This window comes from Suncus etruscus, chromosome 1, assembly GCF_024139225.1.
Source record: "Suncus etruscus isolate mSunEtr1 chromosome 1, mSunEtr1.pri.cur, whole genome shotgun sequence".
Taxonomy (NCBI): Eukaryota; Metazoa; Chordata; class Mammalia; order Eulipotyphla; family Soricidae; genus Suncus; species Suncus etruscus.
This window is the reverse complement of record NC_064848.1, coordinates 82,322,453-82,337,053: the sequence shown is the minus strand read 5'-3', so window position 1 is coordinate 82,337,053 and position 14,601 is coordinate 82,322,453. Positions and strand designations below refer to the sequence as shown.

The following is a 14,601-nucleotide window of genomic DNA, read 5'->3' as shown; positions in this document are numbered from 1 at the left end:
TTTGGTGCAGTTTCACAGATATCTACAAGGCAAATAAAACCTAGTAAATTCCATATGGTTGGTTTGATGCGTTAAAGATGTCCCAATGCATCTGATTCGTCATTTCACAGATATCACTCAATGCACCAGAGTCAGCCATTAACTTCAAATATAGTAACTTGAAATATGTGAAAGAGCAGGACTAGGATCATTTCCAGGCTTGAGTTAATTTTAAGATAGATATTTTCAAGAGATCATTAAATATTATTAAAGGTGAAGCCCACAAAGCATCAAGTCATATGCATGGTTTATCTAATGACAGGTATAGAAAACTTGATGTTACCACGAAAGTATGTTTGGAAATACTGGCAGTGCAGGGCTAGGTAGTCACAGGGCCTTTATTCCTGTCCCCCTGGACCCCTTAACATTTGAGTTAATGCTATAGAATCCACCAGAAAGTTTTCCTTTATGGAGTGAGGAAATAATTTAGTCAATCAGGGTGTTTTTTCAAACTTAAACTTCATAATGCATGTACATTACATTATAAAAATATTTTCTTATAAATACATAAATGTAAAATATTCTGTTTCTTAAACCACTCCTCATACCCACCCATACTATGTTATTCTTAGACTATAATGGATCGGACACACCCCTGGGTTATGGCTCAATCCCACTGTTCGAGTTCATGTCTCTTGCTCTCTTAAACCATGCCAATTGTGCTAAAAATATGCTCTCAGGCACCGTGATGGGTGCCCATAGGCTTACTTCACTCACAATGGGCAGGACTGCAGGAGGTCAGCAGCCCACCCCAGGAATGTCAGAGTATTATTGCAGGTTGAGGTGAGAAAACACTAATATGTTTGGTTGGTAAAAGGACTGAGGCCATGTGTAGGCCATACCTACTTTTGTTCCCCCACCTGCAAGGCTCTGCCTCAAGGCTCCAGTGATAAATACATTCTAAAAAGGGCTGGCCTGGGTGGGGAAGAGAATGTTGTGCTAATACAGCTTTAGAATACAACCTGTTTTTTCTTTCTTTCTTTCTTTCATAAAGGACAGAAAAGAACATAAACTGTGATGCTAAGGCAAACTTTCAAATGGCACATCAGAACTTTTTTTTTTTGTCATTCATTTTGTTTTACATCACAAGGCAGATACATTCTGTAAACATAGATACCATACAGTACATTAACCATAGGAAAAATAAAAAGAAAGCCACCCTGTAAATCTTTTCTTTCTGTATTTCTGTTCTTTCACTCTAGAAGGACTGCCTGAAGTCTAGGGAGAAGTTTATGGTTTGTGAGAGAAGACTTTTCTTTTGATAAAAATGCAGTGATTAGCAAAAAATAGCCCACGTGACTACTAAGAGGCAAATATGGGGAAACGATGACCATTCACACCTCACTCTGTAGAAACTTAGAAAAGAGTCACAAAATATAAAAAAGTCATTAGTTCCAGGAAACCGTGTTCTCCTGCTAGTAAAACAGAGCACTGAAAAAATTGTTTTGTGGGTTTTTGTTATTTTTTTTTTTAATACAAAAGTTAAGGCTGTCCAGATCTTTGATGCAGAAAGTCTGTGGTCCCCAAAATTACGCATTACATTTTCATATTAAAAGCAAGTTTTTGTGCTACAGTTCTGGCCTCCTTAGCTTAGGCTTAAGTAGAGAGGGAAGTGGAGGACTATATAAGACAGAAAAATTAAATGAGGGTAGAGAGACTGGTCTAAGGATTCCCCAGTACAATTGCCCTTTGGATCTTTTAGATTGTAATCTTTATTCTATACTTCCCTACATTCTTAGAGCGTTTGGGGTTTGGTTAAATGGCAATATTATTATGAAGTTAGTTAAAGCTAGGAAACTATAGACATATAACTACATTGTGCTCCCTAGAAGAATGATTTTCTTTTCCTTAGAATATGCAGGAAAGTTTTCCTGATAAAACCAGAGAGAGCTGTATGAGGAAAGCTAACTGACAGCAGATATCAAAGAGCCCATCTTGCTCATGACTTGGAGGTGTTTTGAGACATACACCCTAACTCCATACCTACCTGGTTGGACAAAGGATAGTTTTCTGATTATATTTTAATTAGTGGCATTCTGCAGACCTTGGTTAATACATCAAGGAGCTTCTAAAATATTGCATATTTACAAGGTTTTTGAAACTTGGATCTCAAATACATTGAGGATGTGTGGTTTCAATCGTGAATGTGCATAATGCAAAAAATACAACCAAAAATGCTTGCTTGTGTCTTCACTGTAAACAAATCCATACCACAGGAGCTAAGTATTTCTAAAGGAATGGGTCTTTGTTGAGTTAAACACTACAGTCGATCAAGGGAAAGAGATGGTCTTGGTACTAAATTTTAAGTATGACTTCAGTGCTTATTTTTACCTATGCTCATTTGTGTTTATATGGCAAGGATTCATTTGCACATTTTTAAAAATAACTGGTATAATGAATTGATTTTGCTTTTATCACTATATTCTTTCTCTTTTTTTTTTTTGCTTCCATCAGTCCACTGATATTTAATAAATGGGCACAATCAGCATGCCCTTTGACCTCTCAAAGTAAATCAAATAAGCTGTTTTCATATTTGGCCTTAATTTTTTGCTGTTGATAGGAGACCACATTTTAGAAGATTATATTTCTATTGTTTCTCCTTTTATGTATGGCTCTAATAAAAATGAAATATACTACTTGCATATAGGAAAACATTTATCATAGAAAGTAAAGTAAAATCTGTGGGACTACAAAGCAAAATCAAGTCAACGGATCTCCAGAAAATGAGTTTCCGGAAAGAATGAATGATTTCATGTTGGTTTGGAAATTTAAGGAAACCATGTTTTAGATTTAATGGAAAGGGAAATCCCTTGTCCCTTATTATCTCTATTCCCAATATTAAATAACATTACTGGATACTGACAAATCACTTTTGGAATCAGCTAAATTTTTTGTTTATTTATTTAGGGAAATAATATAATTTTAAGATGAACATGCTAAAATAATTTCTCTTAGTCTCTTCTAGTGCATATTAAAGGGGGAGAGAAGAGAAAAGTCAAGATTATATAAGTAATTAAGATTTTTCCACTCCCAATATATGTATATATATAAGTCCTTATTCTATGCTGTACATCTTAGAGTTATATACAGTGTGTCAACCATACCTCAATAAAACTGGGGGAAGAGTTTTATTCAGAATATATAAAAGGTTTAAACTTTATCATTTTAATAATTAAAGGATCTTTCATAAAATGTCATTGAAATTCTACATATAAATAATTGAAACAGCTTCTTTTGCTTCTTCTCTTTTAAAAGGGAACCAATTAGTTGCTTTTAAAGCAAATCCGGGGCCGGTGAGGTGGCGCTAGAGGTAAGGTGTCTGCCTTGCAAGTGCTAGCCAAGGAAGGACCGCGGTTAGATCCCCCGGCGTCCCATAAGGTCACCCCAAGCCAGGGGCGATTTCTGAGCACTTAGCCAGTAGTAACCCCTGAGCATCAAACGGGTGTGGCCCAAAAAAACAAAAAAAAATAATAAAGCAAATCCAATTAACCATTAACTCAAAAAGGACCATAGTTTTGCAGCTTCATTACTGATTCACTTATTTGTCTGTTTATAATATTTAATACCTTGTATTTCTGAAGGATGTGCTAGCATGCATACATATATAGTAAAGTTTTTAGAAAGCATGCCAATGACAGCAGGAAAGAAAAATTCTATATTTTTATTATGAAGGGTAGTTATTGTTATTTCTGTTGGTGGGACTCTAGGTGTCATCCCATTTATATGCTGATTGAACATGAATATCCCATATACTAGAAAAATGATACTGTATTTAGATACCTATTTAAATACTGTGTATTTAGACACAGACGTGTATACAGACATATATAATATATTCCAAAATACCTTAATTTACTGAGGCCACAAATCACTTTAATAATGGCAACACATGTTACTTCAAAACTATAAAAGGAGAAATTTTCATAGTAAATGTATAGCAAGGTCTAATTTAATTGTGTTCCAATGGTTATAATGATAACGAATGAGTATAGGTGTATATTCTCAGTTTTAGGACTTAGGAGTACTGCTATAGAGAAAGAAATAGAGCTGTTTTTTGTTAGGGAAAATTTCACTTATGAGAGGGTGTGGGGTACTTTCAGAAATCCTCTACCTGGGAGACTGATTTTGTTTCTCAAACTGCAGGCCCAGGGGTTCTAAGTCTGTCATTCCATTCAATAACTTTGTTTTTAATAATTCATGATGAGGGAGACACCCTGCTGGCCCAGGCCCAGCCAGGGGCAGGTAAAATAAAAAAAATTCATGATGAGTTTTAATTTTCAACTTAAAGAAAAGATAGACTATGGTATTTTTGATTGCTTCTTCCCTTAGTTATTAAAATAGTAGATTGTCCAAAATATGAAAACTTTTCTTCTCCTAGGTAAATAGTTTTATTTGTCACACCACTTTATTTGATGTTTAGATGATGAGTAAATGACCAATTACTGAGAATCATAAGAGTTACAAACAGCAGAACCAGTTGTTATTTCTGGGTAATAGAACAATTTTACTCAATTACAGCTGCATGGTGAAACCTGAGGCTTAGAAATAATTCTCTCAGAGATTCAAAATTAGGTTAAGATGGAATCATTTTAGATCATTGAAATTTAGTCATTTATTTTTTCTCTTCAGTGTTTACATGTTGGTGATAAAATGATTCACTTTGTACTCAATAAAATACAATTATTTAAGAAAATCTGTAAAAAGAAGATTTTTTTCCCTTTTTAAATGTCAGTGACTATAATTTCAAGTCAGGAAATAACAATTTTAGCAATCATATTTAGCACTGAGAAAACTAGTGTTTAGTTAGTTTTGTGACAAAATGCTCTTATATTATGCTTTTTTTCCCTCATCACTTGCTACAGAAGTTAGAATTATTGTATATAGTAGGTTTTGTTGCATGTTTTATAAAACTGCTTTGTGAAACAAATATAACTTGATGAATGGTTTTAACAATGCTCTAAACTTTTGGGTAAATAAAAACATCTGTTATTAGAGAAACTTAAAATGATACATCTTCATCTTTTATTATATTATTTTACTAAAAGGCTTCCCTTTGGTTTTTATTATATTTGTGGTTGTTTGGGGATAATGCTTTGAATTTGTTGAATGAGTCATTTATTGTGCCCTAGTAAAAACTATTTTTTGATATTCTGGATCTCTCAAAGTATAAGGAACACTGTTAAATGTTCTATTAAGTGTAGGTAAGAACCAAGCAGTGAGAATAATAGTAAACTTTCTATTTTTATAGATCCAGGGATCGAATTCAAGGCCTCACAACTGCAAGGCAAGAGCTCTACCATTGAGCTATGTCCCCAATTTTAAAATTCTTTCTGATATTTAAAAAAATTGTGATAGTTTATTTCAAGGGGTAACTAAGCCTAGATAGTGATATTATGAGAGAAATTTTATTTTTCAGGGGAACAGAAAGAAAAGAATCCAGATATAAGGCTCTGTAATCAAATCAGGCAGACAAGATGAAGTTACTTCAGATACAGCACCATCCACAATGAAGGGAGATTGCAGCAACCACTACTAGTCAGAAAGACAGAAATGGGGTCACTGCAGAGTTATTCCTCAAAATGATCCCTTTGTTGAAATAGATTAGCATGATCAAAAATATTCATGACCAAGAAACTATAAAAGTTTACATTTTTGAGAGGTTGAAGCAAGGGTTCATGGATTTGCTTACATTTGGAGGCAACTACTGATGCTTAAAATAATGTTTGTTTCATGTCCATAGAAAATGTAAAATGGTGATTCTTATATAAAGGATCCATTAGGTAAGCCATAGAAAGAGAGAGTTGCTGATTGGCAGGTTATGGGGTCAGTCCCTAATTTCAGCTGCAACAAGAATTGGGTTCTTTTCTTTTACATCAAGTTCATTTCAGTTTTAACAGAAGATAAGCCATAGATGCACAATACTGTAATCTGGAAGGTTATGTAAGGCAGCAAAAAGCATCACCCTAGATTAGACAGACTAAGTAAGGTCCACTTTTGGCTACACTAGCAACCAAACTGGAGCCAACAGCATTTTGCCACACAAGATATAAAAGCAAAATCCACAGCAAGAGAGGCAAGTGAGAACTCAGCGACGTGGTGATGAATGACTACATTTTAAGAACACACTACAAAATGAAAGCCCTGGTACCAATGGGTTCGGTTCCAGTCAGGTGGATTAAGGCTACTATATAATTGGCTGATATGAAGAGTTCATTCCAAGTGAGCAGTAAGGAATTGATTCACTCTTGAAGACACAGGGAAAGGTTAGAAGAAGAGCAAGTTCTTGGAAAGAATGAAGCACACACATGCACGCTGTCTCTTGGGTGAGGAAACTGGAGAAAAATGAAAGGGGGGAAAAAGGAATCAAAGCAATCCAGCTGCAAGGCAAGGCAGGTGTTTGCTTCCAGTTCACAGTATTGCAGTTAGTGGTATAGTGAGGTCTACAGAAGTGGTGGAGTGCACAGAGGCTGCCCAGAAGAAAAGGGAAGATAGAGTGGTCACATGACAACACAGCATTGACAGCGCTTTTTCTTTTGGGTACCTGGGGCAGGCTCTGTGGCCAGGCTCTCTTCCTTGCCTTCTGGGGATGAGGGCTCTGTTGTGTCTGAGACCGGCCGTCCAGACACAAGCTCAGCTGCGTTTCCATCGATCGTGGACACATCCGTCACTGTCTTCTCCCTCAATGACTTTTCATCATCTTCATCAATGAGGACCAATTCAGCCTTGATGGTTTCATCATAGCCTAGCACCTTTTTTGTCTCCTCTTCATCCTCAATGTTTTGGTAACCCATGAAAATCATGGTGACTGGCTGATCCAAGTTTGCCTCTGGCCCTCTGGTGCTGGGGGCTTGAACCTGCTGCCCTGGGTTCCCAGAAGAATGATCTTTCCTAGACTTATGTACCATTTCTAACTTGGCTTCTTTGCAGAGCATGTGTTCCTTAGGGTGGCCGAGATGTCCATCTGTAATCACAGTCCTCTCTAACACGTGCCCTGCTTTTAAACTTGATTTTCCAGCCTTCTGAATAAGCTCTTCTACATCCTTTGTGCTTAGTTTGTGCACTCCGTTTTCTACTATGGTGCTTCCTGAACGCACCTCATACACTACTTTGGTACCATCATCACAGACTTTGACTCCTCTCTGATGGACCCCCTCTGGGCCAATGGTGGTTGCAGAGAGAATCTTGGTCTCTCCAGTTTGTTTGTCTTTCTCCACATTAATTTCCATGGCGTATATAGCTTGAATGAAAACAAGAGAAAGGAAGTGCATGTTACAACAAAAAAAGCCAGTGAATGGTTAATTGCCAAACAGACAAAAAAAGGTTTTGTGCCCTTGCTAGTCTAACTGCAAAGCATTTTGAGTGTTAGAGTGGGTGCATTTGTGGACAGAGGTGGTTATATATGTATTTTAACATAGCAGCCTGATGCACAGGGAAGACAGGGGTACAGTGACCACATCTCAGTGGAACTTAGACTTTTGAGGTTGATTTGCTAAAAGAGACCACAAATGACTGATTAGACCCAGTATAATTAAGGGAGGGTGGCAACATGCAGGTTTGCCTTGATTTCAAGCTTACCCTGGGCTCATATCCAATTTTAAAGCCCTTGGTTGAGATGTAGCTTCCTCTAAGAGTTTCAAATTTTTAATTCTTTTCTTTTTTTTTTTTTAACTTTCTACCCTTAATTGTTCATTTTTCTTCACTGTTAATGGAGAATGCACACAGATTTTTGTTAACCTCCATTGTGCTATCAATTTATATCACTTCATAAATATTAAAATGGTCTCCTTTTATACCTTGTGAGTACTTAAAAGTTAACTAGGTTTCTAAAACAAGACCCAGAAACAAAATAATGTAGAAGTAAGCCAACAACTGGCATCTGAGGAGGATGATCACAGAGGCTCTTTCTTCTTCCATGTACACGGTGCCAAGTCCTTGGGATTATGCTCCAAACTAGCTTTCCCATCTGGTATCCTCATTTTTTTCTATTTTTATTATAACACTGTAATTTACCAAGTTATTCATAATACAGTCATTTCAGGCATTACATGTTCAAACACCAATTTCATCACCAGTGTTAACTTCCCTTTATCAGTGTCCTTAGTCACCCACCCACCACCATAGCCTGCCTCCATACAGGCACAAACAAATTTACTTCATATTGCTTGTTATAACACAAAGGCAACTGAAATTATCAAATCTTAGGTCAATATAGGTATATTTTAAATGATTGTTATATCTCTCATGGTATTACTAAAATCAGTGTCTAAGAATTTACTAGGCTATATGGTTTGGTGCTAATTGAGCCTTTTGTGCTTTTGATTAGGCTTACTGAGGTGGGTAGATTACTATGCAACTTTCCCACCAGATTTCCTATGATATTAGTAGGTTGACACTATAAGATATTGAGGTATCAAGCAGCCCAGGTTTTATAAATCTAAAATAAATTAGATTACTTGGAAATTTATAAGGTTGAATTGTGGAACTGGGCCTTTTCTGATAGAGTTTTTGGATGGTTTGGGACTACTATAGTTCATGCAGAAAGAGGAATCTGTCCCCTCCTTTCAGAGAAGGTCACAGATGTATCAGCCTGGATCAGGCTACTGGGAAGTACTAGTGACTATTATTTTCTTCTGGAACATAGTGGCAGAGCTGGACTATTTTTCTGCCTGGAAGATGGTGGTAGTGGATAGGGGATGATGGGATATCCATTGGTGGGGTGGGTTGAGGAGGACTTGACTACACCCCCATTTCAGAAGAAAATGGACGAAGATTTCACCCCTATAGTCCAATCTCATCCAAAAGAATTTCCATCTGCTTTTCTCTCGAAGTTCCACTGCCACCACTCAGCCTCACTTACCTCATCTTCTCTACATTATGGCAAGAATTTCCTACTTTATCTTCCTGCTCTCTCACCTTGCCCAAAATCCTACTACCAGGTTCCTTAGGAAAGATGTTTCTAAAACCTACATTTTTCCTGAGCTATAGACTCATATGACACTACATCCTTTCCAATCTATCACTTCAGTGGTTTCCTGTAGGGTACACTTTCTGGATAGGTGATATTCGGACCTCAGACTAAAGGACCAACTACATCCAAACAGCTTTTCCCTGGACAACTCATATACAGCAAATCCAATAGCTGTAAAACAAAATACATCTTCTCTCAAAATTCCCCTTAGACTTCTTACTAGAAAATTTCAGCACTAGATCTGTCTCTTGAGAGAAGACTCAAACACACACTTTTTTTTTTTTTTTTTTTTTTTTTTTTTGCTTTTAGGTTATATCCAGTTGTGCTTGGGGTTTACTCCTGACTCTGCACTGAAGGATCCCTCTGGAAGATTCAGGGGAGCAGGAGGTGCCACAGGTGTGGGTTGGCCATGTGCACGGCAAATGCCCTACCATTAACACTCTGGTCCTCAGAATTATACAGTTTCTCCTTTCTCCAAAATTATTCAGAGCCACATACTTTTGAGTGTAACTAAATCCATTTTAGATCTATCTTTTGTATCTTCTTACCATGACCAGTCATCCCTGTCTTTGACTGGTTTCTCTTCTGTTCTCTGCATAAGTTGGTTATTATTTTTCCCTGTCTCTTCTATTTTCTTTCATCCAGAAGAACAAAGGTAGATGAAGCTTGTTTTTGTATGACTAGAGGAACAAGACTGGCTTTTGCTTTTAAAGGAAGGGAGGAAAAAATGAAGGCAGTAAGGGAGAGGGAAAAGAAAGAAAGAAAGAAAGAAAGAAAGAAAGAAAGAAAGAAAGAAAGAAAGAAAGAAAGAAAGAAAGAAAGAAAGAAAGAAAGAAAGAAAGAAAGAAAGAAAGAAAGAAAGAAAGAAAGAAAGAAAGAAAGAAAGAAAGAAAGAAAGAAAGAAAGAAAGAAAGAAAGAGAAAGAAAGAAAAGAGAAAGAGAAAAAGGAAGAAAGAAAGAAAGAAAGAAAGAAAGAAAGAAAGAAAGAAAGAAAGAAAGGAAGGAAGGAAGGAAGGAAATAAAGAAAGGAAGGAAGGAAGGAAGGAAATAAAGAAAGGAAGGAAAGAAAGAAGAAAGAAGGAAGGCAAGAAGAGAGGAAGAAAGGAAGAGAAAAAGAGAAAGGAAGACAGAAAAAGAGGAAGAAAAGAAGGATGGAAAGAAAAAAGGAAGAAAAGGAAAAAAGGAAGCAAAAAGGAAGGAAAAGAATACACGACAAAGACCATGAAGTCTCAAATAGTTAGCATTTTGCCATTTAAGAAAAAATGTCTAATCTCAGCTAGTCTATACTCCACCATGCTTAGAATTACCTTACAAGTTCTTTTAGTTACTTTTGTTTATATAAAGCCAAATTTAAAGCAAAGAAACACCAGAACAGGCTGCCAAATACTATATAGTTCAGCATAGAATTCCCTTTGGAATCTTGGCAATCTGTGTTCTCCGGACTTGTTTTTTTATTTTTATTTTTTTGGTTTTTGGGTCACACCCGGCAGTGCTCAGGGCTACTCCTGGCTCTATGCTCAGAAATCGCTCCTGGCAGGCTCCGGGGATCATATGGGATGCCGGGATTCGAACCACCGTCCTTCTGCATGCAAGGCAAATGCCTTACCTCCATGCTATCTCTCTGGCCCTCCAGATTTTATAGCATCTCTAAATCCCTTATACTTTAGCCATAGAAAGTTGTTTAGCATTCTCAGGACATCTAACATTCTTTTGTGAATTCGTTATCTTCTTTCTACCAGCAGTCTCCAAAGAACTATTGCATATCTCTATTAAGCTCAGGTCCCTATAATATCAACTGTTATGGATATCTAATTTTTTTTTTGGGGGGGGCACACCCGGTAGTGCTCAGGGGTTACTCCTGGCTGTCTGCTCAGAAATAGCTCCTGGCAGGCACAGGGGACCATATGGGACACCAGGATTCGAAACAACCACCTTTGGTCCTGGATCGGATGCTTGCAAGGCAAACGCCGCTGTGCTATCTCTCTGGGCCCATGGATATCTAATTTTAAAACATATTTGGGGAGTACAGAAGAAGTACAGAAGAGTATAGAAGGCAGAGCACTTGATTGAACGCATCCTACCTGGATTCAATCTCCAGTTCCCTATATGGTCTCCTGAGCACTGATGGGTGTGGCCTAATACTAAAAACATGTTCTGTCACTCCTTATGAAGCCTGATTCTATAACAGCATTCTGCATCTAAATATTTCTTGCTTCTGATAAGGTTCCATTCCCTTGATCTGGATGTCCTTTAGAATTTATAAATATCCAACTATAACTCACCCATCAAGGACAAGATCACTTTTCCTTTCTTTCCTGAGCATTGCTTCATCTTCCCATGTCTAAATTGTCTTCTTTATATATATATATAACAAATATTTCAGTTATATTTAAGGTACATAGTGACAGTGAATTAGGGCCATTCCCTCCACCATTGTTGTCTTCCCTCTACCCGTTTCCAGTATTTCCAATATTTCCATACCTCCCCACTTTGCCCATTGGACTGCTAGTGTAACAGATCCCCTTTGTGTATAGCTTGTGGTAGTTTGGGTAGGTTGGGTATTAATTCTGTTGTCGTTGACTTTGGGTTTGGTGTTTAGGTCTGAAGATTTTTTGTGAAAACTTGACTGAAAAATTTTAACCCTTTCTTCTTAGTATGCTTACTGATGGGAGTGTTTTATTAACTGAACAGACTTGAAGGCCAGTGTTTTGCCTGATTTCCTTTTATAATTATCCTTTCCTGCTAATACCTACCTTAGAGCCTTTTGTATAGAAGGTACTATCTATACACACCTGTATAATGAATGATAGCTAAAAAGTCTAATTTAGTTGTTTTGATCTAGTCAATATTTTATATGTACACACATGTATATATACATATATATGTATATATACACATATATATATATACATGATGTACATATACTACAAATACTTTACAGAGTATGCCACCAATGAAAAGGTGCATATCGTGACTGATTTTTGAGCTGGTTAAAACAAAATAACAATATTATTACACTTGTTGGCATAATAATATAGTCTATTTATTTGTAACACTTAAATTGGATGCAAATTCAATGTTTTATTTTCATCATGTTCACTTGAAAATTTCACTTTTCAGTACAAACACCATGAATGTTCTTCAGTGACCCATGGACAATTAACATTGTTTAGAGGTACATGGGCTCACACAATGTAGGTCATATCAAGAGAAGTATTTATCTCAGTTACTAATTTCCCACAAAATGTGTCATTAGAGAACTAGAGAAGGCATTTAATTTTTGCTTGGATTTCTAGATATTAAACTTATGTTTAAAAAGTAGGTTTTTGTTAAAATGTTATGTGCTACCACTGTTGACACTCATGGAGCATATGTATATATTAAGAAAGCAAAGAGAATTCTCATTTCTAATATCTAGATATCTCTCAATCATTCAGTGATAGGTGCACAAAATGACATAGCAATCTAAAATTGGTTTAAAGCAAATATCGCTATCATTCCAGTCCCAGTCTCTGGTTTTGAAGTATTTCCTATCTGGCTAAGCTGAACTAATTCTGGGACTAAGCACAAAGCCATGTTTTTGTTAGGAGATGTACATTTGCATATACATATTGTAGTCTGTTCCTTCACTATTCCTAGCATATGAGCATAAAACACTTTAAATAAATATAGATGTGCCATGAAATACAGTATTTTGATTTTTTCTTTTGAAATAAGCTTTACAGAAAACCATATTTTTAGCAGTTTTTCTTTAGTTTGGTCTCACATTCCTAATCTGTATACTTCCTGTTCTTCTGAAAAGGGCACTAAGATAAACACTTTGAGAAGCATGGCTTAACACAAAGGCAGTATTTAGACTTTATGAATACACAGATGAGAATGCTATTAGATATTGAAAAAAAATCAGAGAAGGTAAAATGTTAATCTTAATGTGTTGTATACAATTAAGATTTATATTCATTCCAGTTCACAGTCAATAATATTTCAAATGTGAACTAAGGTGGATATGAAGTAGCAGGAAAATAATGCGTTTAAATTTATTTTTTATTTGGGAGGTCAAACCCAGCAGTGTCCAGAGATCACACTTGGCAGTGTGATCAGATATGATGCAGAGGATGAAACCTTGGTTGGCAGCACGCAAACCATGTGCCCTACCTGCTGTACTAACTCTCCAGCCCCAAGAAAAGCTTTTTAAAATTTGTGTTTTTCGCCCTGTCAAGTAGTATTTGCCAAAAAGCTTCTTATATCAGGTTCTCATCTCTAACCACAAAGATCACACTCCTAATTTATTCTCTCAAATTTCCCCAGAAATGAGGAACCCTCTAATTTGTAAAGTGTGGAGAACCAAGAGTCCAGTCCCCAAGCCCTGACTTATCTTACAAGACAAAGACAACAATGGGAAGCTACTCAAGGGGGATGCTTACTGAGAAGAATCTATAAAAGATTTCCAAAGAGTCCCACAGGCAATAACAAAAGTATTTAAGGAAAATCTCTCTAGGGAAAGAATCTGAAAAATCAGGGGAAAAAAAAATAGTGCAATGAAAGTTCCAATGGTTAGAGGACTTATGTCTGGAAGTTATGTTTGTATAAAATACATACACACATTTTGATGTTTTTTATTTCTTTATTTTTACTTGTTTATCTATTTTTAGGCCATACTCAGGGCTTACTGCTGTGCTCAGTGATTGACTCCAGGCAGTGCTCAAAGGACCATCTGTGGTGTCAGGGATCAAAACTGGATTGGCTACATGTAAGGCAATTGCCTTACCCATTTTACTGTCTTTCTGGCCTCTAAATGATATATGTAGTACATGTTATCTTTATGACATTAATACTGCTCTTCTACAAAGTACGTTTGCTATTTCAAGCAATGACACTGTTAGAGAGCAGAGCATTATATTTCTTTTGTAAAAATAGATAAATGAAAAGAATATGAACCAAAATCCATCATTTCTGCAAAGGAATAGAATTGATTTTTTTGTTTGTTTTGGGGCCACACTTGGCAGCACTCAGCAGTTACTCCTGGCTCTGCTCTCAGAAATCACTTCTGGCAGACTCCTGGAACCATATGGGATGCCAGGGATCAAACCCAGCTCAGCTACAATCAAGGCAAATGCTATTGCTCTGGCCCCAGGTATAGAATTGAAAGGCTGAACTAGTGCACTAACTGGACCTCTGTGTTTAGTTTTCTAGGTTACTGTTCTCTCATCTCTAGCAGTATTCATTAATCTGAAGAAGCAAAGACACTTTCAGTTCTAGATTCAGAAAACACCAGGCAGAGTTCCAGAAGAAGACCCCAAGAGAAGATACTTGCCTAGAAACCAGAGACAGAGTGGAGGAAACGCCAGTGTGAGTGGATATTCTGAGACTTAGGGAGATGGATCTGAGAAATAGAGAAGGCTTGATTTTAGTTCAAACTCTCTTATTCCACAAATACTCTTCTTCCCTATTCCTGTTCTACAAATTCTCTTGTTCTCTGTTCCCTTGAGCTGTGGCAAAAAGAAGGCAGCTGACTGGTCTGCAAGGAGCCTAGGGAAGAAGAAGAAATAGGAGCCTGACACAAATATTGAGAGAAAGATCAACTAATAGAACTT

The 14,601-nt window shown here is 36.7% G+C and overlaps 1 protein-coding gene and 1 long non-coding RNA gene across 2 annotated transcripts in view; both read right to left on the bottom strand.

The window, feature by feature from the left end:
- Positions 1 to 1,040: 1,040 nt before the first annotated feature.
- On the bottom strand, positions 1,041 to 3,600 carry LOC126024823 (uncharacterized). Its single transcript, XR_007500927.1, has 2 exons — positions 3,499 to 3,600; positions 1,041 to 3,282 (listed from the first exon to the last, which is right to left on the bottom strand). It is a non-coding gene; the product is annotated as an uncharacterized LOC126024823 (long non-coding RNA).
- A 1,822-nt stretch (positions 3,601 to 5,422) lies between these two features.
- Positions 5,423 to 14,601, bottom strand: part of LOC126024807 (paralemmin-2) — a 327,444-nt gene continuing 318,265 nt past the window's right edge. Inside the window, exon 7 of the mRNA XM_049785259.1 lies at positions 5,423 to 7,276. Coding sequence (XP_049641216.1) covers positions 6,537 to 7,276 — 740 coding nt within the window. The 3' untranslated portion in view covers positions 5,423 to 6,536. The remainder of the gene's footprint in view (positions 7,277 to 14,601) is intronic.